At 42.2% G+C, this 24,866-nt stretch overlaps 1 protein-coding gene across 2 annotated transcripts in view; it reads left to right on the top strand.

Moving 5' to 3' along the window:
• The window catches only part of LOC118359704 (inosine-5'-monophosphate dehydrogenase 2-like), a 31,709-nt gene extending 8,073 nt beyond the window's left edge, over positions 1-23,636 (top strand). Inside the window, exons 4-15 of one of the 2 annotated variants that reach the window (XM_052482105.1) lie at positions 5,374-5,448; positions 5,865-6,071; positions 6,234-6,321; positions 6,429-6,628; positions 6,726-6,816; positions 6,934-7,029; positions 7,693-7,764; positions 9,772-9,915; positions 10,350-10,494; positions 20,497-20,640; positions 20,753-20,836; positions 21,105-23,636. In XM_052482105.1, coding sequence (XP_052338065.1) covers positions 5,374-5,448; positions 5,865-6,071; positions 6,234-6,321; positions 6,429-6,628; positions 6,726-6,816; positions 6,934-7,029; positions 7,693-7,764; positions 9,772-9,915; positions 10,350-10,494; positions 20,497-20,640; positions 20,753-20,836; positions 21,105-21,126 — 1,368 coding nt within the window. In that variant the 3' untranslated portion in view covers positions 21,127-23,636. The remainder of the gene's footprint in view (positions 1-5,373; positions 5,449-5,864; positions 6,072-6,233; positions 6,322-6,428; positions 6,629-6,725; positions 6,817-6,933; positions 7,030-7,692; positions 7,765-9,771; positions 9,916-10,349; positions 10,495-20,496; positions 20,641-20,752; positions 20,837-21,104) is intronic. The other variant, XM_035738329.2, reaches the window with a different exon arrangement.
• The last annotated feature ends 1,230 nt before the right edge of the window (positions 23,637-24,866 follow it).

Below are 24,866 nucleotides of genomic sequence, written 5' to 3'. Positions count from 1 at the left end.
AAAACAAACAAAATATGACTTTTGTAAAATAGATTTGGTCTGTAAAATGTGTATAATATGTATAAACTGAAGGTAGAGGCCAAAGTGTTATTGTTTATTATTTTACTCCAATTTAGGGAAGGGTGTTAGAGTTTGTGGGGAATAATACAGGTATATTCTAAAAAATATATATATATGTGTAAGTATGTATATACAGTGGGGCAAAAAAGTATTGTCAGCCACCAATTGTGCAATTTCTCCCACTTAAAAAGATGAGAGGCCTGTAATTTTCATCATAGGTACACTTCAACTATGACAGACAAAACGAGGGAAAAAATGCAGAAAATCACATTGTAGTATTTTTAATGAATTTATTTGCAAATTATGGTGGAAAATAAGTATTTGGTCACCTACAAACAAGCAAGATTTCTGGCTCTCCCAGACCTGTAACTTCTTCTTTAAGAGGCTCCTCTGTCCTCCACTCATTACCTGTATTAACGGCACCTGTTTGAACTTGTTATCAGTATAAAAGACACCTGTCCACAACCTCAAACAGTCACACTCCAAACTCCACTATGGCCAAGACCAAAGAGCTGTCAAAGGACACCAGAAACAAAATTGTAGACCTGCACCAGGCTGGGAAGACTGAATCTGCAATAGGTAAGCAGCTTGATTTGAAGAAATCAACTGTGGGAGCAATGATTAGGAAATGGAAGACATACAAGACCACTGATAATCTCCCTCGATCTGGGGCTCCACACAAGATCTCACCCCGTGTGGTCAAAATGATCACAAGAACGGTGAGTAAAAGTCCCAGAACCACACGAGAGGACCTAGTGAATGACCTGCAGAGAGCTGGGACCAAAGTAACAAAGCCTACCATCAGTAACACACCACCCTGCCAGGGACTCAAATCCTGCAGTGCCAGACGTGTCCCCCTGCTTAAGCCAGTACATGCCCGTCTGAAGTTTGCTAGAGAGCATTTGGATGATCCAGAAGAAGATTGTGAGAATGTTAAATGGTCAGATGAAACCAAAATATAACTTTTTGGTAACTCAACTCATCGTGTTTGGAGGACAAAGGACAAAGTTGCATCCAAAGAACACCATACCTACTGTGAAGCATGGGGTGGAAACATCATGCTTTGGGGCTGTTTTTCTGCAAAGGGACCAGGACGACTGATCCGTGTTAAGGAAAGAATGAATGGGGCCATGTATCGTGAGATTTTGAGTGAAAACCTCCTTCCATCAGCAAGGGCATTGAAGATGAAACGTGGCTGGGTCTTCCAGCATGACAATGATCCCAAACACACCGCCCGGGCAACGGAGTGGCTTCATAAGAAGCATTTCAAGGTCCTGGAGTGGCCTAGCCAGTCTCCAGATCTCAACCCCATATATCTTTGGAGGGAGTTGAAAGTCCGTGTTGCCCAGCATCAGCCCCAAAACATCACGGCTCTAGAGGAGATCTGCATGGAGGAATGGGCCAAAATACCAGCAACAGTGTGTGAAAACCTTGTGAAGACTTACAGAAAACGTTTGACCTCTGTCATTGAGAAACTTTTGTTATTGGCCAAATACTTATTTTCCACCATAATTTGCAAATAAATTCATAAAAAATCCTACAATGTGATTTTTTTTCAGGATTTCTTTTCTCATTTTGTCTGTCATAGTTTAAGTGTACCTATGATAAATTACTGGCCTCATCTTTTTAAGTTGCACAATTGGTGGCTGACTAAATACTTTCTTGCCCCAATGTATGTATGAATGTTTATGTATGTATATGTGTGAAAATATATGGGTATGTATGTACAGTTGAAGTCAGAAGTTTACATACCCTTAGGTTGGAGTCATTAAAACTCATTTTTCAACCACTCCACAAATGTCTTGTTAACAAACTATAGTTTTGGCAAGTCGGTTAGGACATCTACTTTGTGCATGACACAATACATTTTTCCAACAATTGTTTACAGACAGATTATTTCACTTATAATTTACTGCTTCACAATTCCTGTGGGTCAGAAGTTTACATACACTAAGTTGACTGTGCCTTTAAACAGCTTGGAAAATTCCAGAAAATTATGTCATGGCTTTAGAAGCTTCTGATAGGCTAATTGACATCATTTGAGTCAAGTGGAGGTGTACCTGTGGATGTATTTCAAGGCCTACCTTCAAACTCAGTGCTTCTTTGCTTGACATCACAGGAAAATTCAAAGAAATCAGCCAAGACCTCAGAAAAAACATTGTAGACCTCCACAAGTCTGGTTCATCCTTGGGAGCAATTTCCAAACACCTGAAGGTACCACGCGTACTATTGTTTGTACAGGTAAGTATACACACCATGGGACCATGCAGCTGTCATACCGCTCAGGAAGGAGATGCGTACTGTCTCTTAGAGATGAACGTACTTTGGTGCAAAAAGTGCAAATCAATCACAGAACAACAGTAAAGGACCTTGTGAAGATGCTGGAGGAAACCGGTACAAAAGTATCTATATCCACAGTAAAACAAGTCTTATATCGACATAACCTGAAAGGCCGCCCAGCAAGGAAGATGCCACTGCTCCAAAACCACCATAAAAAAAGCCAGACTATGGTTTGCAACTACACATGGGGACAAAGATTGTACTTTTTGGAGTAATGTCCTCTGGTCTGATGAAACAAAAATAGAACTGTTTGGTCATAATGACCATTGTTATGTTTGGAGCCGAAGAACACCATCCCAACCGTGAAGGACAGGGGTGACAGCATCATGTTGTGGGGGTGACAGCATCATGTTGTGGGGGTGCTTTGCTACAGGAGGGACTGGTACACTTCACAAAATAGATGGCATCATGAGGAAAGAAAATTATGTGAATATATTGAAGCAACATCTCCAGACATCAGTCAGGAAGTTAAAGCTTGGTTGCAAATGGGTCTTCCAAATGGACAATGACCCGATGCATTCTTCCAAAGTTGTGGCAAAATGCCTTAAGGACAACAAAGTCAAGGTATTGGAGTGGCCATCACAAAGCCCTGACCTCATTCCTATAGAAAATGTGTGGGCAGAACTGAAAAAGTGTGTGCGAGCAAGGAGGCCTACAAACCTGACTCAGTTACAACAGCTCTTTCATGGAGGAATGGGCCAGAAGGAGATTAGGGTTCCAATTTGGGAACCCCCCACGTTCAGCTGGAAGGTGGCGCATGGAACGCAAAAATATTCCTAAAAATATTTAACCTCCACACATTAACAAGTCCAATGGCTCAAATTAAAGATAAACACCCTGTTTATCTACCCAGCGAGTCAGATTTCTAAAATGTTTTACGGCGAAAACATAGCACATATTTATGTCAAACCACCACCGAAGACACAGCTAGTTTGCATAGCCAAGTTGAAAAAAATATGCAATCAACAAACGCAGGATTAAAAGAAAAATAATTTCACTAACCTTTTGAAATCTTCATCAGATGACAGTAATATAACATGTTACACAGTACATTTATGTTTTTTTCAATAATATGCTATATATATCCATAAATCTCTGTTTACAATGATGCATCGTTCAAAAAATGCTACTCAAATGTCCTGAGAAATGACGATAGCTCCGGCAGATAACGTCAGCTAACAAGGAATATACATCATAAACTTTTACTAAATATGCATGTTCTACCTATATATAGAAAGATATACTTCTTCTGAATGCAATCGCTGTGTTACATTTATTTTTAACGTTACAGGTTTCGTTCACTAGGCTATACTATGAGTCGGCGCTCAAAAAGTAGCATTATGGCTCCTCTATCTTGGAGTCCACAGAAACCCAAATTTACCACATAAATATTCCCTTACCTTTGCTGTTCTTCCATCAGAAGACCTGGAAGGAATTATACTTACCAAAAACAGCATTTAGTTTTGCAGTCTGTGTCTTTCGGTTCTCAAACACGACACATTTCGGTTGAAATGCAGCCAAAAGTCAAGTGGATGCGCACCAAAACGTTGAAATTACATATATGTCGACTAAACTTGTCAAACTAAGTTCATAATCAAGCTTTAACATGTTATAAAGGTGTACAGCAATTGTGAGGACGAACAGAAACACAGGCACCGTTTAATCGATCTTGGAAAAAAGACAGGACCGGAGCAGAGCGCGCATGAGAGTAACCTGTTTTTTTCGCGTGACCGAAAGGTTTCGGGCCCGCCAAAACTCTTGTGAGCGCGCGATTCTCACAATGAGAAGCCCCATTGGAAGCAGACATCGCGCTGAAGACAAAGAGACTGTTCCCAGACCTGTAGGTGCTTGGGCAGGGTGGGGGCGATGACGTCAAAGTTGGGCCAACTTTTCTGATGACAAGAGAGAGTTTGGGAGAATGACTGCCCTGAGAGTTCTGCTTTACATACAGACATAATTTAAACGGTTTTAGAAGCTTTAGAGTGTTTTCTATTCAATAATTTTTTTATTTGCATATATTAGCAACTTTTGACAAAAAAAAATTCTGTTTACTATGGGCACGCAATTACTCCAGAGGGGGCAGTAAACAGCCCTATCCCCAACAGGTTACAACAGCTCTGTCATGGAGGAATGGGCCAAAATTCACCCAACTTATTGTGGGATGCTTGTGGAAGGATACACAAAACGTTTGACTCAAGTTACACAATTTAAAGGCAATGCTACCAAATACTAATCGAGCGTATGTAAACTTCTCACCCACTGGGAATGTGATGAAAGAAATAAAAGCTTAAATAAATCTCTCTTATTATTCTGACATTTCACATTCTTAAAATAAAGTGGTGACCCTAACTGACCAAAAATGGGGATTTTTTTACTTGGATTAAATGTCAGGAATTGTGAAAAACTGAGTTTAAATGTATTTGTGTAAGGTGTATGTACAGTTCGACTTCTGTATGGATGTATATGGATATATATTTTTACCCCAAAAATATGGGGAATTGGAAATGATTCAGACAATTACATTGATGCAAGCAACAATCTTTCCGCAATATTAAGCCCCATTTTTTTTATTTTTATAAAAAGGAATTAAAAAACGCTTTGTTATGAATGACCAATCACATGAGACCACAAGCCACAACCCTATAAAACCTCTGATGTATATATTATCAGCTATTGGAAAACAACCTATACTTTCTCCCAGGCCAGGGTAACAGCTGCACAAATCTGTTTCACTTAAAATAGTAACCTAAGATAGTTGTGAACCCCCAGAGGCAAATGTCAGAGGAGACATCACGATCTTCATCGTATAACAAAGGCCAGAATTTCCTCGAGTCTTGGAACAGTTTGTTCTGGATAAATCCTTACAGGCAACTTCAGTTAGGGTTAATGTCTGAGGACACACATTCTCTCTCTCTCACACACATTCTTACACGTGTGCACACACACATAAAAATATGATGTCCCTTCTTTCAGCTCACAGGAGGAATAGGCTTCATCCACCACAACTGCACTCCAGAGTTCCAGGCCAACGAGGTCCGCAAGGTCAAGGTAATGACCCCTATGCCATGCTCTCTCTTTTTCACTCCCATCTCCTTTCATCTTTGTTTTCTGTTACATGTGTGTGTCTGTATGTTTTGTCTCTGTTACTCATCCTATCGTCTGCTCTCTCGGTTTCATCTTCCTGCCAAGCTAGTTGCTACCGTTTCACTGTAGTGTTCCCGCCAGGCAATCTTTTTCTTTATATTCTCATGCTCTGTCTGGCTTGCTTTTTCAATACCCTGTAGGTTTGCAGAGTGTAATAGATATCCTTACCCTCTCGCTCCTCTCCCTGTTTTCCTCTTCCCTCAATTTATATTATCCTTCCTGCTACCTCATTCCTCTCTCCACCTCCTCCACCCTGCCCTCCCTCTTTTCCCCCTCATCTCCCTCCTTCTCCTGCCTGCCTCCTTTCCTCTCTCTCCCAGCGGTACAAGCAGGGTTTCATCACAGACCCGGTAGTGATGAGTCCTACAGACCGTGTGGCCGACGTGTTCCAGGCCAAGGCACGCCACGGCTTCTGCGGCATCCCCATCACAGACAACGGCCAAATGGGGGGCCACCTCGTTGGCATCATCTCCTCGCGTGACATTGACTTCCTGAAGGAGGAGGAGCACATCCTGCCTCTCAGTGAGGTGGGTGTGGCTTAACACATCATGGTTGAATGTTACTCGGTCTTCGAGTTAGTATTTTTAAATCAGTGTATATGCATTTAGTTTACTTCCCTACCACTCTAACTGTCGTCCAAAGGTAAATGCTCATCTTCCTTTGTTTTCTCCTTTCCTTCCCCGCTACAGGTGATGACAAAGCTGGAGGACCTTGTCATTGCTCCAGCTGGAGTGACACTGAAAGAGGCCAATGAGATTCTGCAGAGGAGTAAGAAAGGTGAGGAGGCGGGACCTGCGAAAAGGGAAGGACAGTCCTATACATGTCCAATTTATGTGCCTCGTGATTAGATTTCCCCATTCTAAATGGTGTCCATCTCTGTGTAGGTAAGCTGCCCATAGTGAACGGGGAGGGCTGCCTGGTGTCCATCATCTCCAGGACAGATCTGAAGAAGAACAGGGACTTTCCCCTGGCCGCTAAGGACTCCAGCAAACAGTTGCTGTGTGGGGCAGCCATCGGCACGCACAACGATGACAAGTACAGACTGGACCTGCTGGTGCAGAGCCGAGTAGACGTGGTCGTACTGGTGGGTCACTGGTTCTCCTACCCCGTCTCTTTGTTCTTCTCATATAGATACTTTCTCTTCTTCAATCTGTTCTTTAATGTTGCTCTCGTTCTTTAAGGACTCCTCTCAAGGGAACTCGATCTTCCAAATCGACATGATTAAGTACATCAAAGAGAAATACCCACAGCTTCAGGTCATTGGAGGCATTGGTGAGTGTTGGGACACACACACATAGAAATGCTGCATTCTCAGAGTTGCCCTCATTTAATGGTTCCACCATGTACCACCCGTGACATTGTTGGTCTGTCTCCCCCTGCTTGTCTCAGTGGTAACTGCAGCCCAGGCCAAGAACCTGATCGATGCCGGGGTGGACGGCCTGCGCGTGGGCATGGGCAGTGGCTCCATCTGTATCACACAGGAAGGTAAGTCCCACCAATGGCCTTCCTAGCTTCCCTTACATCCACCCACAGCTCTAACCCAATCGGGAGTCTCCAATCTGACCACCTTCCCACTAATGACTGAAATCGCCCCTTAGCCAAGTGTAGAAGTCTGTGTTTGTCCTAGTTTTTTTTCTCTCTGTGTCTCTACTGGCTGTAGAGAATGCTGAATGGTTTTTCAAAATCAAATTGTGCTGCCAAGCTACATTCTAATACCTGCAATTAAACATAATAAGAGCACCTGCTGAATGAATGCAACAATATGCAGCATCCTCAAACTACTTCAGAGCAAAACGTTGAAAACGTACAAACAATCGATTTAAGGGGCAGGACCTCAGAAAGAACGCACAACTTTCTTCTTGTTCATCGTTCCTACCCTCTATTTTATGTTTCTCTGTCTCATCGTCCCCTTCTCTCCATCATACTATTCTCTCCATCTTTCATGATCTGTTTTGGGTTTCTTATTTTCTATCTATCGCTTCTTTCTTTCTCTCTATCCCTCTCTTTCTCATCACCTTTGTTTCATTGTGTGGACCTCTCCTCTCTTTTCTCCTCTCTTTTCTCCTCTCTTTTCTCCTCTCTTTTCTCCTCTCTTCTCTTCTCTTTTTCTCCTCTTGGTTTCACACTGCCTGTAATGTATGTCTCTAGCGCCTCTCAGTGTTCCTCCTGGTATAAAGCTCCACAGCCCCAAAACCCCAACTACTGTTACGGGATACTGCAGTAAGTCCCCCACCCCCCTACGCAGGGCTCTCTCTCATTGGCTCTACTACCACACTGTGCCCGCCCACCCGCCTTCACAGCCTCTCTGCATTGGTTGCTAACGGCTCTGCATCAGTACAAGTAGTATTCAAGCTGGCCTTGGGTTTTTGGATGGTTGTCCTTTTGTCCTTGACTAATCTGTCAATCACAGTGTGTGACATCACACCTATCTTGTCTCGACATGCCCTCATTACGACACATGCGCTACGTTTTGGATGCATATGATGAAGTATGTTTTAGTAGTGGACTTGAGATGCATCCTTAAATGCAGTGCACAGGCATGTGATGGACAGTCTCAGTCATGATGATGTCTGTCAGTTAGGCCATTCACCTTCCCTCATCTGAAACAAGTTGTAACTTCTTTAGCAATATCAATAGGCCTACTACAGATGAAAGATATTTTCATCATTCTGCATCTGTCAATTTACTGTAAAAGGTCGTTGTCACTGTTAAGAAAAAAATAACCTAGTCTTTTTTCCGCCATGAGTTGTATTTAACTGCATTTACCCTGCTGGTTGTACACCAACCTATGACCAGGTATAGGGGTTGGGAGGGAGCCCTTAGCGCCGAATTAAACTGTCTGTTGTAATGCATTTAATTAATTTGCCTATGTCATTGTTTCTAACACCTCATTTACATATGTCATTGACTTAACATATGATTTACAATGTGTTCGATCATAATATCATTATTTTAAGAGCGGAAAAATATGCACGACTGCAAAAACTTTCTGGTAGTGCAAGATACTGAGTATTTTTTTAGGTAATTATTTCATATATTAAATACCTGTAACAGTTAGGCTGTTCCAAAGCTTATGCATCATAATCACAGAAAAAGAAGTGGACATGAATCTAAAATAATATTTTCCACTTCATCGACTTCTTTGATGTTGGCTTCTGACATTCTAATGAACTCATTTTAGAGTTCATCAAACATTTCTCTGAAACTGATTTCTCACAACAGGATTCATTGAAACTGATTTCTCACAACAGGATTCATTGAAACTGATTTCTCACAACAGGATTCATTGAAACTGATTTCTCACAACAGGATTCATTGAAACTGATTTCTCACAACAGGATTCATTGAAACTGATTTCTCACAACAGGATTCATTGAAACTGATTTCTCACAACAGGATTCATTGAAACTGATTTCTCACAACAGGATTCATTGAAACTGATTTCTCACAACAGGATTCATTGAAACTGATTTCTCACAACAGGATTCATTGAAACTGATTTCTCACAACAGGATTCATTGAAACTGTTACAACACGTTTAGGAGGAAATTATAGCAATCTACTTCTCAAATGTAGTGTTGGACAAAGCCTGCATACGAAACAAACTCCACTCAAAACACCTAAGACTTACTCGATTTCTTTTCATTTTATGAATGTTATTTTCCCAAATAAACATCAACTTTGTATAATGTTATATAGTGTGCGGTTGTCTATGTTTGCAAATTGGAAATCCTGTCATGCCCCATCATCATGCCCCACCATCAGTTTGATAATGATTTGATTTATCAGGTAAACGCATGATAAAATAGCATTCATTAAAATATAGTCCACTTAAGCAAGCCAAAACCATGTTTAATCTACAAAAATATGAATTAATGCTGACTTAACTTCATAAACCAGGAGATTACATCAAATACATTCCAGGACGGACTGTCTGCTGTGTGTGAGAATCACTAGTCTGTCTCTGATAGGTGGCCTACAGCAGGGGCTCCCAGAATTGGTCCTGGGGCCCCCTGGGTGCATGTTTTGGTTTTATGCCCTAGAACTACACAGCTGATTCAAATGACCATCTCATTAAGCTTTGATGATTTTAATCAGCTGTGTAGTGCTAGGGCAAAAACCAAACCGTGGGCCCCAGGACTGAGTTTGGGAAATCCTGGTCTACATGTGCAGGCTTGGCTGGATATTAAACTTGTGTTCTTTGTCCTCCTTCCCCTGTTTTCTCAGTGTTGGCATGCGGGCGTCCCCAGGCCACCGCCGTGTACAAGGTGTCTGAGTACGCCCGTCGATTCGGGGTGCCAGTCGTTGCCGACGGGGGCATCCAGACCGTGGGGCACATTGCCAAAGCCCTGGCACTGGGGGCATCTACAGGTGAGTCAGGCTTAAATTAAATATCCATACACACACAAACTCTCATTATAGTCCTTTCAAACTCAACTCTGGACCTTGAAGCCAATTCCACTGCTTGTTTTCATTGTTCCCCTTTAATCAGGGACTGATTTAGACCTGGTGTTCAACTCTTACCCTACGAGGTAGGAGCTTGCTGGTTTTCTGTTCTACCTGATAATTATTTGCACCTGCCTGGTGTCCCACGTCTAAATCAGTCCCTGATTTTAAAGGGGAACAATGAAAACAAGAAGTGGCATTGGCTTCAAGGTCCAGAATTGAGTTGAGGGGTCTAAAGTACACATTCAGAGAAAGGCTTTTACAAAAGACACACCACAAGCATACACACATTCCAATTGCAGTGGATGAAGTGCTAACACTCACATTATCTAACGGTTATCTTCCCTCGGTCTCTCCAGTGATGATGGGCTCCCTCCTGGCTGCCACCAGTGAGGCTCCAGGTGAATACTTCTTCTCTGATGGCATCAGGCTGAAGAAGTACAGAGGCATGGGCTCACTGGATGCCATGGACAAGAACCTGGGCTCCCAGACCAGATACTTCAGGTACTGAGGCGCAGTAATACTAATATAATAATTTGCCTATCGTTTCATTCTGAACAGAACCATCATTTGTTCATTCCGACCAGCAAAATATAGTTCTGAACCGGTTCGAACCAAAAAAAGTAATTGTTTATGAAGCGCTGGGTTGTGATGACATGCTGAATTAGGCCCACAGAATTATACCTACGGAGGAGCGGAATCTATGAAGGAACTTTGAATGTCTTTGAACTTCAGAGAGTTGGCTTAACTAACGTTGGACCAGAGCTAGCTCTTGACCATGACTCTCAGTCCCATTACATTACGCATAATGCCGCCTAGAGTTTGCGAGCTAGACCAAAACTAGCTTGTGACGTCAATATCTACTGTAGACTATGCTTCTGAGGGAGGAGGACAGGCAGGTAGCCTGCACACACACACTGGCAAAGATGTTCAGCTGGCAGGCAGGCCGCCACTGGAATTTGAGTGAAAAAGTGAGGGTTTTGCATAGGTACTTTGTTGCGTTTTTTGTTGTTGTTGTGGGAATGGGAAAAAATGCCCGGAACATAAAATAAGGGTTCCCATGCTTTTAAAATAACGGTTCAGTTCCGGAACAGTATAGATCACTTTCGTTCTTGCTTCTGTTCCTCAAAAAATGTTTGTTATTTTACGGTTTTCAGTTCTGTTCCCTGAACCGGTTCCAACACCTGATACTAATACACTACTAGTAATACACATTTATTGTCTCCAGGGTTGTATTCATTAGGCACAATGTGAAATAAAAGACACTACCTGAACGCTTGTTTTTGTTTCCCGTTGCAAAACGTTTTGCTACAGTGTGCAATAATCAATGAATACGACAGGGGTAACTGGCTTTGAAGTAAGCAGTCAATCAAGACAAACAACATATATTCAAGTGCCTTTCAGAAAGTATTCACAACCCTTGACCTTTTCCACATTTTGTTGTGCCTGAATTTAAAATAGATTCAATTGAGTTTTTTTGGTCACTGGCCTACACACAACCCCATAATGTCATTAAACCATTTTTTTAAAGCTGAAATGTCTTGAGTCAATATGTATTCAACCTCTGTTATGGCAATCCTAAGTAAGTTCAGGAGTAAAAATGTGCTTAACAAGTCACAATCATTTGCATGGAGTCACTATGCAATGCTAGTGTTTAACATGATTTTTTTATGACTACCTCTGTACCCCACGCATACAATTATCTGTAAGGTCCCTCAGTCAAGCAGTGAATTTGAAACACAGATTCAACCACAAAGACCAGGGATGTTTTCCAATGCCTCGCAAAGAAGGGCACCTTTTGGTAGATAAAAATAAAAGCAGACATTGAATATCCCTTTGCACATGGTGAAGTTATTATTTACACTTTGGATGGTATCAATACACCCAGTCACTACAAAGATAAAGGTGTCCTTCCTAACTCAGTTACCGGAGAGGAACCTCTCCAGGGATTTCACCATGAGGCCAATAATGACTTTTAACAGTTAGAGTTTAATGACTGTGATGGGAGAAAACTGAGGACGGATCAACAACATTGTAGTTACTCCACAATACTAACTTAACTGACAGAGTGAAAAGAAGCCTGTACATAATAAAACATATTCCATAACATGCTTCCTGTTTGCAACAAGGCACTAAAGTAATACTGCAAAAAATGTGGCAAATCAATTACCTTTTTGTCCTGAATACAAAGTGTTATGTTTGGGGCAAATCCAATACATCACTGAGTGCCACACTCCATATTTTCAAGCATAATGGTGTCTGCATCATGTCATGGGTATGCTTGTAATCGTTAAGGACTGGGGCAATTTTTGGGCTAAAAAAATAAACGGAATGGAGCTAAGCACAGGCAAAATCCTAGAGAAAAACCTGGTTCAGTCTGCTTTCTAACAGACACTGGGAGATTAATTCACATTTCAGCAGGACAAAGGAGATGCAAATGAGATCTCTCCTTTAAGACAAAGAGGATGATTTGTGTACTACATAAAAAGGACAACCAAGCACGCCCTCATTCTCATTCTCATCGCATGGCAAGCGGTACCGGAGCGCCAAGTTTAGGACCAAAAGGCTTCTACCCCCAAGCCAAAAGAGTTTGTCCACCCGCCTCTTGAGGATTGACCACAAGTTCTCAATGGGATTAAGGTCTGAGTTTCCTGCCCATGGACCCAAAATATTGTTTTGGGATCAAATATTGTTTTATTCCCCGAGCCACTTAGTTATCACTTTTGCCTTATGGCAAGGTGCTCCATCATGCTGGAAAGGGCATTGTTTGTCACAAAACGGTTCCTGGATGGTTTGGAGAAGTTGCTCTTGGAGGATATGTTAGTACCATTCCTTATTCATGGTTGTGTTCTTAGGAAAAATTGTGAGTGAGCCCACTCCCTTGGCTGCGAAGCAACCCCACACATTAATGGTCTCAGGATGCTTTACTGTTGGCATGACACAGGACTGATGGTAGCGCTCACCTTGTCTTCTCCGGATGCCCCAAACATTCGGAAAGGGGATTCATCAGAGAAAATGACTTTTCCCCCATCCTCAGCAGTCCAATCCCTGTACCTTTTGCAGAATATCAGTCTATCCCTGATGTTTTTCCTGGAGAGAAGTGGCTTCTTTGCTGCCCTTCTTGACACCAGGCCATCCTCCAAAAGTCTTCGCCTCACTGTGCGTGCAGATGCACTCACACCTGTCTGCTGCCATTCCTGAGCAAGCTCTGTACTGGTGGTGCCCCGATCCTGCAGCTGAATCAACTTTAGGAGACGGTCCTGGTGATTGCTAGACTTTCTTTGGTGCCCTGAAGTCTTCTTCACAACAATTAAACCGCTCTCGATGTTCTTGATGATCCGATAAATGATTGATTTAGGTGCAATCTTACTGGCAGCAATATCCTTGCCTGTGAAGCCCTTTTTGTGCAAAATAATGATGACTGCACATGTTTCCTTGCAGGTAACCATGATTGACAGAGAAAGAACAATGATTCCAAGCACCACCCTCCTTTTGAAAAAGCTTCCAGTCTGTTATTCAAACTCAATCAGCATGACAGAGAGATCTCCAGCCTTGTCCTCGTCAAATCAAAATCAAATGTATTTATATAGCCCTTCTTACATCAGCTGATATCAAAGTGCTGTACAGAAACCCAGCCTAAAACCCCAAACAGCAAGCAATGCAGGTGTAGAAGCATGGTGGCTTGGAAAAACTCCCTAGAAAGGCCAAAACCTAGAGGAACCAGGCTATGAGGGGTGGCCAGTCCTCTTCTGGCTGTGCAGGGTGGAGATTATAACAGAACATGGCCAAGATGTTTAAATGTTCATAAATGACCAGCAGGGTCAAATAATAATAATCACAATAGTTGTCGAGGGTGCAACAAGTCAGCACCTCAGGAGTAAATGTCAGTTGGCTTTTCACAGCCGATCATTGAGAGTATCTCTAACGCTCCTGCTGTCTCTTGAGAGTTGAAAACAGCAGGTCCGGTGAACAAGTCAGGGTTCCATAGCCGCAGGCAGAACACTTGAAACTGGAGCAGCAGCACGGCCAGGTGGACTGTGGACAGCAAGGAGTAATCATGCCAGGACCATGCCATCATGAGGCATGGTCCTAGGGCTCAGGTCCTCCGAGAGAGCGAATTAGAGAGCATACTTAAATTCACACAGGACACCGGATAAGACAGGAGAAGTACTCCAGATATAACAAACTGACCCTAGCCCCCCGACACATAAACTACTTCAGCATACATACTGGAGGCTGAGACAGGAGGGGTCAGGAGACACTGTGGCCCCATCTGATGATACCCCCAGACAGGGCCAAACAGGAAGGATATAACCCCACCCACTTTGCCAAAGCACAGCCCCCACACCACTGGAGGGATATCTTCAACCACCAACTTACCATCCTGAGACCAGGCCGAGTTTAGCCCACAAAGATCTCCGCCACGGCACAACCCAAAGGGGGGCGCCAACCCAAACAGAAAGATCACATCAGTGACTCAACCCACTCAAGTGATGCACCCCTCCTAGGGATGGCATGAAAGAGCACCAGTAAGCCAGTGACTCAGTCCCTGTAATAGGGTTAGAGGCAGAGAATACCAGTGGAAAGAGGGGAACCGGCCAGGCAGAGACAGCAAGGGCGGTTCGTTGCTCCAGAGCCTTTCCGTTCACCTTCACACTCCTGGGCCAGACTACACTCAATCATATGACCTACTGAAGAGATGAGTCTTCAGTAAAGACTTAAATGGTTGAGACCGAGTCTGTGTCTCTCACACGGGTAGGCAGACCATTCCATAAAAATAAAACTCTATAGGATAAAGCCCTGCCTCCAGCTGTTTGCTTAGAAATTCTAGGGACAATTAGGAGGCCTGCGTCTTGTGACCATAGCGTATGTGTAGGTATGTACGGCAGGACCAAATCGGAGAGATGGGTAGGAGCAAGCCCATGTAATGAATGTAATGCTTTGTAGGTTAGCAGTAAAACCTTGAAATCAGTCCTTGCCTTAACAGGAAGCTAGTGTAGGGAGGCTACAGTGGAGTAATATGATCAATTTTTTTGGTTCTCGTCAGGATTCTAGCAGGCGTATTTAGCACTAACTGAAGTTTAGTTAGTGTTTTATCCGGGCAGCCGGAAAGTAGAGCATTGCAGTAGTCTAACCTAGAAGTAACAAAAGCACGGATTAATATTTCTGCATCATTTTTGGACAGAAAGTTTCAGATATTTGCAGTGTTACGTAGATGCAAAAATAATCTGTCCTTGAAATAGTCTTGATGTGTTCGTCAAAAGAGAGATCAGGGTCCAGAGTAACGCGGAGGTCCTTCACAGTTTTATTTGAGACGACTGTACAACCATTAAGATTAATTGTCAGATTCAACAGAAGATCTCTTTGTTTCTTGGGACCTAGAACAAGCATTTCTGTTTTGTCTGAGTTTAAAAGTAGAAAGTTTGCAGCCATCCACTTCCTTATGTCTGAAACACAGGCTTCTAGCGAGGGCAATTTTGGGGCTTCACCATGTTTCATTGAAATGTACAGCTGTGTGTCATCCCCATAGCAGTGAAAGTTAACATTATGTTTTCGAATGACATCCCCAAGAGGTAAAATATATAGTGAAAACAATAGTGGTCCTAAAACGGAACCTTGAGGAACACCGAAATTTACAGTTGATTTCTCAGAGGACAAACCATTCACAAAGACAAACTGATATCTTTTTGGACAGATAAGAACTAAACCAGGCCAGAACTTGTCCGTGTAGACCAATTTGGGTTTCCAATCTCTCCAAAAGAATGTGGTGATCGATAGTATCAAAAGCAGTACTAAGGTCTAGGAGCACGAGGACAGATGCAGAGCCTCGGTCTGAGGCCATTAAAAGGTAATTGACCACCTTCACAAGTGCAGTCTCAGTGGTATGATGGGGTCTAAAACCAGACCGAAGCATTTTGTATACATTGTTTGTCTTCAGGAAGGCAGTGAGTTGCAGCTTTTTATAATGTTTTAGAGAGGAATGGAATATTCGATATAGGCCGATAGTGTTTTATATTTTCTGGGTGAAGGTTTGGCTTTTTCAAGAGGCTTTATTACTGCCACTTTTAGTGAGTTTGGTACACATCCGGTGGATAGAGAGACGTTTATTATGTTCAACATAGGAGGGGCCAAGCACAGGAAGCAGCTCTTTCAGTAGTTTAGTTGGAATAGGGTCCAGTATGCAGCTTGAAGGTTTAGAGGCCATGATTATTTTCATCATTGTGTCAAGAGATAGTACTAAAACACCTGAGTGTCTCCCTTGACCCTAGGTCCTGGCAGAGTTGTGCAGACTCAGGACACATGAGCTTTGAAAGAATACGCAGATTTAACCTGTTGCGACGAGCAAATCCGTATCCGGGAGCGTAATCATAGCCTCAAACGCATTAGCACAACGCAGCGGACATAAATACACAAAAAAATCGTAAATGAAACAAATATATTCAAACACAAGTTTTCCCTTTTTGTTAACAACACTTTCATCTCAGATTTTGCATTACAGCCAACGCTAGACAAGCATTTGTGTAAGTTTATCATGGCATAATGCTATGCTAGGCTCTGCTGGCAGCAGGCAACATTTTCACGAAAATAAGAAAAGCAACCAAATTAAATCATTTACCTTTGAAGAACTTCAGATGCTTTCACTCAGGAGACTCCCAGTTATCGACCGGAAAATGCTGCAACTATAACGCCAAACTTTTTTCAAAATTTGCTCCATAATATCGACAGAAACACTGCAAACGTTGTTTAGGATCCATCCTCAAGGTGTTTTTAACATATATATTCGATAATATATCCGTCGAGGCAATTGGTTTCTCATAAGAAGCGATTGGAAAAATGGCTACCTCAGTATTTTACACAAGATTTTCTGTGGGAGACACCATGTGGGAGACACATGCTATATATGGTCCCTTACAGCCATTCTTCAATGAAAATGCCTAAAAAGACGTCACAATGCTGTAGACACCTTGGGGAATACGTGGAAAACGTAAGCTCATTCACAGCCATATAAGGAGTCATTGGCATGAGGCGGTTTCAAAAAATGTGGCACTTCCTGGTTGGATTTTTATCTGGGTTTCGCCTGTAACATCAGTTCTGTGGCACAGACAATATCTTTGCAGTTTCGGAAACGTCAGTGTTTTCTTTCCAAAGCTGTCAATTATATGCATAGTCGAGCATCTTTTCGTGACAAAATATCTTGTTTAAAACGGGAACGTTTTTCATCCCAAAATTTGAATTATGCCCCCTAATGCATAACTGGTTATTAAAGAGTAGTCTGTAATTTGCTTTCTAATGATCATGATCTTTTTTTCAAAGAGGTTCATGAATTTATTACTTCTGAAGTGAAAACGATCCTCTCTTGGGGAATGCTGCTTTTTAGTTAGCTTTGCGACAGTATCAAAAATACATTTTGGATAGTTTTTATTTTCCTCAATTAAGTTGGAAAAATAGGATGATCAGCAGTGAGGGCTCTTCGATACTGCCTGGTACTGTCTTTCCAGTTTGGTGTGGCGCCATTTCAGTTCCAATTTTCTGGAAGCTTGCTTCAGAGCTCAGGTATTTTCTGTATACCAGGGAGCTAGATTCCTATGACAAATGTTTTTAGTTTTTAGGGGTGCAACTGCATCTAGGGTATTGCGCAAGGTTAAATTGAGTTCCTCAGTTAGGTGGTTAACGGATTGTTGTCCTCTGACGGCCTTGGGTAGGCAGAGGGAATCTGGAAGGAATCTTTGGGTTGTCTGAGAATTTGTAGCACGACGTTTGATGCTCCTTGGTTGGGGTCTGAGCAGATTATTTGTTGCGATTGCAAACGTAATAAAATGGTGGTCCGATAGTCCAGGGTTGAGGAAAAACATTAAGATCCACAACATTTATTCTATGGGACAAAACTAGGTCCAGAGTATGACTGTGGCAGTGAGTAGGTCCAGAGACATGTTGGACAAAACCCACAGAGTCGATGATGGCTCCGAAAGCCTTTTGGAGTGGGTCTGTGGACTTTTCCATGTGAATATTATCTGCTATGACTACAAGGTCCGATAGGAATTCAGGGAACTCTGTGAGGAACACTGTATATGGCCCAGGAGGCCTGTAAACAGTACCTATAAAAAGTGATTGAGTAGGCTGCATAGATTTCATGACTAGAAGCTCCAAAGACTAAACTTTTTTTTTTTTTTGTAAATTGAAATGTGCTATCGTAAATGTTAGCAACACCTCCGCCTTTGCGGGATGCACAGGGATATGGTCACTAGTGTAACCAGGAGGTGAGGCATCATTTAACACAGTAAATTCAGCCATGTTTCAGTCAGGCCAATCACATTAAAATTATGATCAGTGATTAGTTCATTGACTATAACTGCCTTTGACGTGAGGGATCTAACATGTAGTAGCCCTATTTTGAGATGTGAGGTATCACAATCTCTTTCAATAATGACAGGAATGGAGGTGGTCTTTATCCTAGTGAGATTGCTAAGGCAAACGCCGCCATGTTTAGTTTTGCCCAACAGACACAGTCTCAATGGGGATAGCTGAGCTGACTACACTGACTGTGCTTGTGGCAGACTCCACTATGCTGACTGACAGCCTGCTGCCTGGCCTGCACCCTATTTCATTGTGGAGCTAGGGGAGTTAGAGCACTGTCAATGTTCGTTGATAAGATGAGAGCACCCCTCCAGCTAGGATGGAGTCCGTCACTCCTCAGCAGGCCAGGCTTGGTCCTGTTTGTGGGTGAGTCCCAGAAAGAGGGCCAATTATCTACAAATTGTATCTTTTGGGAGGGGCAGAAAACAGTTTTCAACCAGCGATTGAGTTGTGAGACTCTGCTGTAGAGCTCATCACTCCCCCTAACTGAGAGGGGGCCAGAGACAATTACTCAATGCCGACACATCTTTCTAGCGAATTTACACACTGAAGCTATGTTGCGCTTGGTGCCCTCTGACTGTTTCATCCTAACATCATTGGTGCCGACGTGGATAACAATATCTCTATATTCTACACTCGCCAGTTTTAGCTTTAGCCAGCACCATTTTCAGATTAGCCTTAACTTCGGTAGCCCTGCCCCCGGGTAAACAGTGTATGATCGCTGGATGATTCGATTTAAGTCTAATACTGCGGGTAATAGAGTCTAGGGTTTTCAATTGGTCAGAGCTAATTGTGGGAGACTTTGGCGTCTCAGACCCCGTAACAGGAGGAGTTGAGACCAGAGAAGCCTTGGCCTCTGACTCCGACTCGCTGCTTAATGGAAGAACCGGTTGAATGTATGTCGGCTGAATGAGCGACACCGGTTGAGCATTCCTACAGCATTTCCCTCCAGAAGTCATGAGAAAGTTGTCCGGCTGCGGGGATAGTACGGGGGGATTTATACTAACATTACGATCTGTACGTAGTGGTGGCACAGATGCTGTTTCATCCTTTCCTACACTTAAATTACCCTTTCCTAACGATTGCGTCTGAAGCTGGGCTTGCAGCACAGCTATCCTCGCCGCAAGGCGCTCGTTCTCCTGTATATTATGAGTACAGCGGCTGCAATTAGAAGGCATCATGTTAATGTTACTACTTAGCTTCGGCTGTTGGAAGTCCTGACGAACCATGTCCAGATAAAGCGTCCGGGGTGAAAAAGTTGAAAGAAAGTTGAGTGAGGGGAAAAACATAAACGGTAACTTAAAAAGTAAAACCCGTAAAGTTGTCAGGTAGCAAAGTAAGGTTGGCAACAAAACGCACAGCAGCACTCACATCTGTGATAACTAGAGAATCACTGACATGATGTCAGCTGGTCCTTTTGTAGCAGGGCTGAAATGCAGTGGAAATGTTTGGGGGGGGGGATTCAGTTAATTTGCATGGCAAAGAGGGACTTTGCAATTAATTGCAATTCATCTGATCACTCTTCATAACATTCTGGAGTATATGCAAATTGCCATCATACAAACTGAGGCAGCAGACTCTTTGAAAATTTATATTCGTGTCATTCTCAACTTTTGGCCACGACTGTACACCTGTTGTATTCGGCGCACGTGACAAACTTTGATTTGACAATAACGTAAAATGCAATGCCAAATCTACACTGGAGTTGTTACCAAAAAGACAATGTTCCAGAGTGGCCTAGTTACAGGTTTTACATTTTACATACATCTACTTGAAAATCTTTGGCAAGACCTGAAAATGGTTGTCTAGTAATGATTAACAACCAATTTAACAGAGCTTGAAGAAGTTTGAAAAGAAAAATGGGAAAATGTTGCACAATCCAGGTGTGGAAAGCTCTTAGAGACTTACCCAGAAAGACTGATGGTTGTAATCGTTGCCAAAGGTGCTTCTTCAAAGTATTGACCCAGGGCTGTGAATACTTATGTAAATGAGATATTTCTGTGTTTTATTTTCAATACACATTTTTTCACTTTCATTATTGGGTATATTTTGAATTCAGGCTGTAACACAACAAAATGTGGAATAAGTCAAGGGGTATGAATACTTTCTGAAGGCACTGTAGTTTACCCGTCTCCTCCTCCCTCTCTCCAGTGAATGTGACAAGACTAAGGTGGCCCGGGGTGTGTCGGGGGCAGTCCAGGACAAGGGCTCCATACATAAGTTTATTCCCTACCTGCTGGCTGGGATCCAGCACTCCTGTCAAGACATCGGATCCAAGAGCCTCACCCAGCTCAGGTACACATTTGAATGTAAATCAGAGTGAGCCTACTTTGATAACACCATCTGTTCGAAGGCTGTGTGTGTAAGCCCGGGGCTCTGTGTAACACTATTTGTCTTCCCCCTGCAGAGCCATGATGTATTCTGGGGATCTGAAGTTTGAGAAGAGGACGACATCGGCCCAGATGGAGGGAGGAGTCCACAGCCTGCACAGGTACTTACTGATGTGCTCTAGCTTGGCAGTATTGGCTTGCCCATAGTGCAGCGCTGTCACAGAGGCTAACATTACAATATATTATCTTCTGAACATCTCAGTTCCATGTACCACATACAAGCCCCAAGATTTAGAATGGTTCCCCTTTCAAAACTGATCTCACTTCAACCTGCCTATATGTCTCTACAGTATCTGATCTCGGCCTGATGCAACATGTTGGTCATTTGTAATGTGATCCATTAATCTGTTAAACCTCTCTCTCTCACAGTTATGAGAAGCGCCTGTTCTAAGGAAGAGAACACAGTAGTGGGCTGCAGACTTGTGTTCCTCAAGCATACGCACATGCAAGCACAAACAACTACTTGCCAACCCCAAATCTGTCTGTGCCTTTGAGCAAGGCACTTAACACTAATTGCTCCAGGGTCGCCGTTGATAATTGCAGATCCTGGCCGTGACCCCACTCTCCTAGTGTATCTCAGGGAGTTGGGATATGCAAAAACGTGTTTCTAATTCACACATTCGTATTAATACACACATGTGTGAAATAGGAAAAATATTAGCATCCACAATTATTACACACTCACACAAGTGCTGGGCGATTAGTTCCTTTTGAAGGTAGTTTCGGATCGATTATGAAAAAATAAATCGGTTTCGATTATTTTTTTAAACATTAAATGCATTATGAAATAATGACATTAAAATGATTTTATAGCTTTTTAATGGAAATTCCAAAGCCAAAAATAGTGAACATTCAATTGCCAAACTAAAAATACTCCATGGTCTCTTTCACATTCGGTTGACATCAAAAGAAAAACAGGAAATGACTATGAAATAATATTTCAGTTGTGTATATTACTTACTTTTTATTTGATAACTTTATTTTTCATTCCTTGAAGTCATCATGTATTACTTAGTCATCCTATTTAGCTAACCGGACTAAGCATGCTGCAGAGCTGTCTGATGTAATCATTTGACTAGTTATTCAAAGTAGATGAGGCATACTTTCCCAAACTGTCTCTCTCTCGTTGTTGTGCAGTAGCGGTATATGGGTAAAATCACTGGGGAAGCCAAGCCAGCCAGGGAAAGAAAATCCAAATTATAACCTATATGTTGTGATAATTGCGTTGTTTGCTCTATAACCTGTTAGTTCACATGCCTTGACACCGTGATATATATAGAAGACACAGTGGCATAATACATTCAACCACACCTTTGTTTCATCACAAAACCAGAGAGCAACATCTGTCCGGTGGAGTCCACAAAGCATATTGCATATAACAAACAGTTACATGACCTACAGCATAATCAAGCACGTTAATGTTAGCGATATTTTCGGACTACTAAACAACTATTGATTTAGAATACCAGAGAGTTACCAACCGCAAGTCGCAAAGAAAACAGGAGCCTCCACTATTCCAGCACCATTTCAACATCATCAAATCACCTCTGCTTAGTCTAATACAGTGACAACTAAACGATACCAAACACTATTTAGTCCAATCAACATAAGCTAAATATGATGTGGCTGTCCATGGTACTGATTCCTGTGTGTGCGGCGTACTTGCAAGTAGAAAAACGTGGACTCGCTTAACTTGTATAGAAACGCCAATTCCATCCTCTCATGTTGCCAAAACAGTCCATGACTCTGTCATATACAGTACATATTTTGTAGTTTTTGCTGTCCAAGGCTAACTGGCTAAAATGCTTGCTCGCTAGCCTAACTTCCTTTCATGGTCAACAATGAGCCAGCTAGTTAACATCAGGCCAGGGGCACAATATATTAATTCATGGTTGGATCAGAATCACCGTTATAATCAAATAAGAATGTTTTTAACTGACTTGCCTAGTTAGATTTTTTTTTTAATTGGCCAGACAGAGAATGAAGTAAAATCACAAGTCCAAATCCCTATTGCCATCCATGGCTGTTTTAGATGACTAACCACCGGAGGACAACACAACAATTCAAGTTTTCAAATCCAAACTGGCTTCCCTTTACCCTTTTTTTTTTGGTGCACCAGGACCATTCACAGTTTAGATTAATGCTGATTGGCTAATATTTTATATTGGGGAGGGCCAATGCTCGCTGGCTTCCCTTGCATTCAATGCTACGCGTGGCAACAATATCATACTCTTTTGGACCAGACAGCATCCGATAGATGGGCTATAGAGACAGAGAGCCTCTTGCGAATTTAAGGAAAACTAAACAGATTTGTATATTTTTCCATTTTTGGGGGAAACGCAGCTTCCCTTGGCATCCATGAATAGACACCACTCATGTTGTGTACATTCCTTTTTCATCCAGTCTATAGGTATCTAACCTAACGTAGCAGGCGTAAGTGTATCCATCTCTGTCCAAGCCAGAAAGAACAGGCGCAATGGATTATGATTATTATAGTTAAATACCAATTTTCTGCACTAAACTATGTTGAATATTTGCTTAATGAAAACTACAACACCCTTCTGCACAGCGTTCCACATAGTTCTTGACTTGATTTCTCTCGTGAATGATTTGATTTATTTCCATAGAAACGGCGTGTTGGGCTCTCACAAAAAAACAAGTGGTTTAAATAAAATAAAAAACGACATTACAGTTAATCGCTCAGCACTAACACAAACATAAATGACCTTAACCATCAGTCTTCCCTGACACAGACAGACATGCTCTGCTCTCCCAGAAAGAGCATGTCTGTCTGTCAGTACTGTGACGGAGTGTTTTTGTGTAATCAGATGCCTCCCATGTCCTTCTGAAATGAACTGACTTTGAATAAGTCAAATAAAAAAGTAAACATTTTCAACAAGCTTTTTTTGTTATTGTGGTAATTTATCAAGTGTAGAGATATTGTAAACACATTACATTTATTTTCTGTGTATAAAGTATTCTCAAATAATGTGGCTGAAAAATATAAACTATTGGAACCAAGACTTACATAAGTGTCACGTAGATGCAGAAGGTGAGTTTAACAATAATGACAGGCAAATTAACATAACAGGGGATCTATACTGAACATGAAAACAAACCATTACTGCTGATGACTGAGGCTACTGAGGGCTAAATAAAGAGAGGTAATCAAGGTGATGAAGTCCAGGTGTGTGTGTAATGATGGGGAGCAGGTGTGCTTACTTGATAGATGCTGACCAGACGCGTTGCGTGCGCTGCAAAATAAATGCACACGTTATTCAATCATTGCACCCACACTGCTCGTGAGTGTCTGCGTAGTCAGGCGCTAAAATATAACTTGGTTCTATTTGTGATGCTCGACACACTGCAATGTCCTGCCTCTCCCATCTCCTCATTGTTTCTTTATGAGCATGTACCCACGTGGGTGATTGAAAGATGAACTGAGGTCTACACTCCAGTCGGTTGTGGTAATGCACTTAAGTTGGTTGCCATATAAAGTCCGAAGAAGAAGCCTGAAGGAGGAGAGATTACTAGAAACGAACTCGGTTGACCGTTTTATTTGTGGATTAATTGTTGGAGTAGAAGGACCTTGTGCATTTCAGGTAAAATAACAACCCAATGTTTATATCCCAGAACAAATTAGCTAGCAACAGCAAGTTAGCTAGTTACATTGCCATAAATGTTTAATGCTTTTCGACCTGTCCCTGAACAAAACATTAGGAACACTTTAAAAATTGAGTTGCACCCCTTTTTGCCTTCAGAAGAGCCTCACTTCGTTAGGACATGGACTCTACAAGGTGTCAAGCGTTCCGCTGGGATGCTGGTCCAAGTTGACTCCAATGCTTCCTAGAGTTGTGTAAAGTTGGCTTGATGGCCTTTGGGTGGTGGACCATTCTTGATACACACGGGAAACTGTTGAACGTGGAAAAACCTAGCGGCATTGCAGTTCCTGACACACTCAAACCAGTACCCTGTTCAAAGGCACTTCAATATTTTGTCTGGCCCATTCACCCTCTGAATGGCACACATACACAATCCATGTCTCAAGGCTTAAAAATCCTTTAACATGTCTTCTCCCCTTCGTCTACACTGATTTGAAGTGGATGTTACAATTGACATCAAATTGCGACT

Source organism: Oncorhynchus keta, chromosome 27 (assembly GCF_023373465.1).
Source record: "Oncorhynchus keta strain PuntledgeMale-10-30-2019 chromosome 27, Oket_V2, whole genome shotgun sequence".
NCBI lineage: Eukaryota > Metazoa > Chordata > Actinopteri > Salmoniformes > Salmonidae > Oncorhynchus > Oncorhynchus keta.
This window is presented reverse-complemented; position numbering and strand designations above follow the sequence as displayed.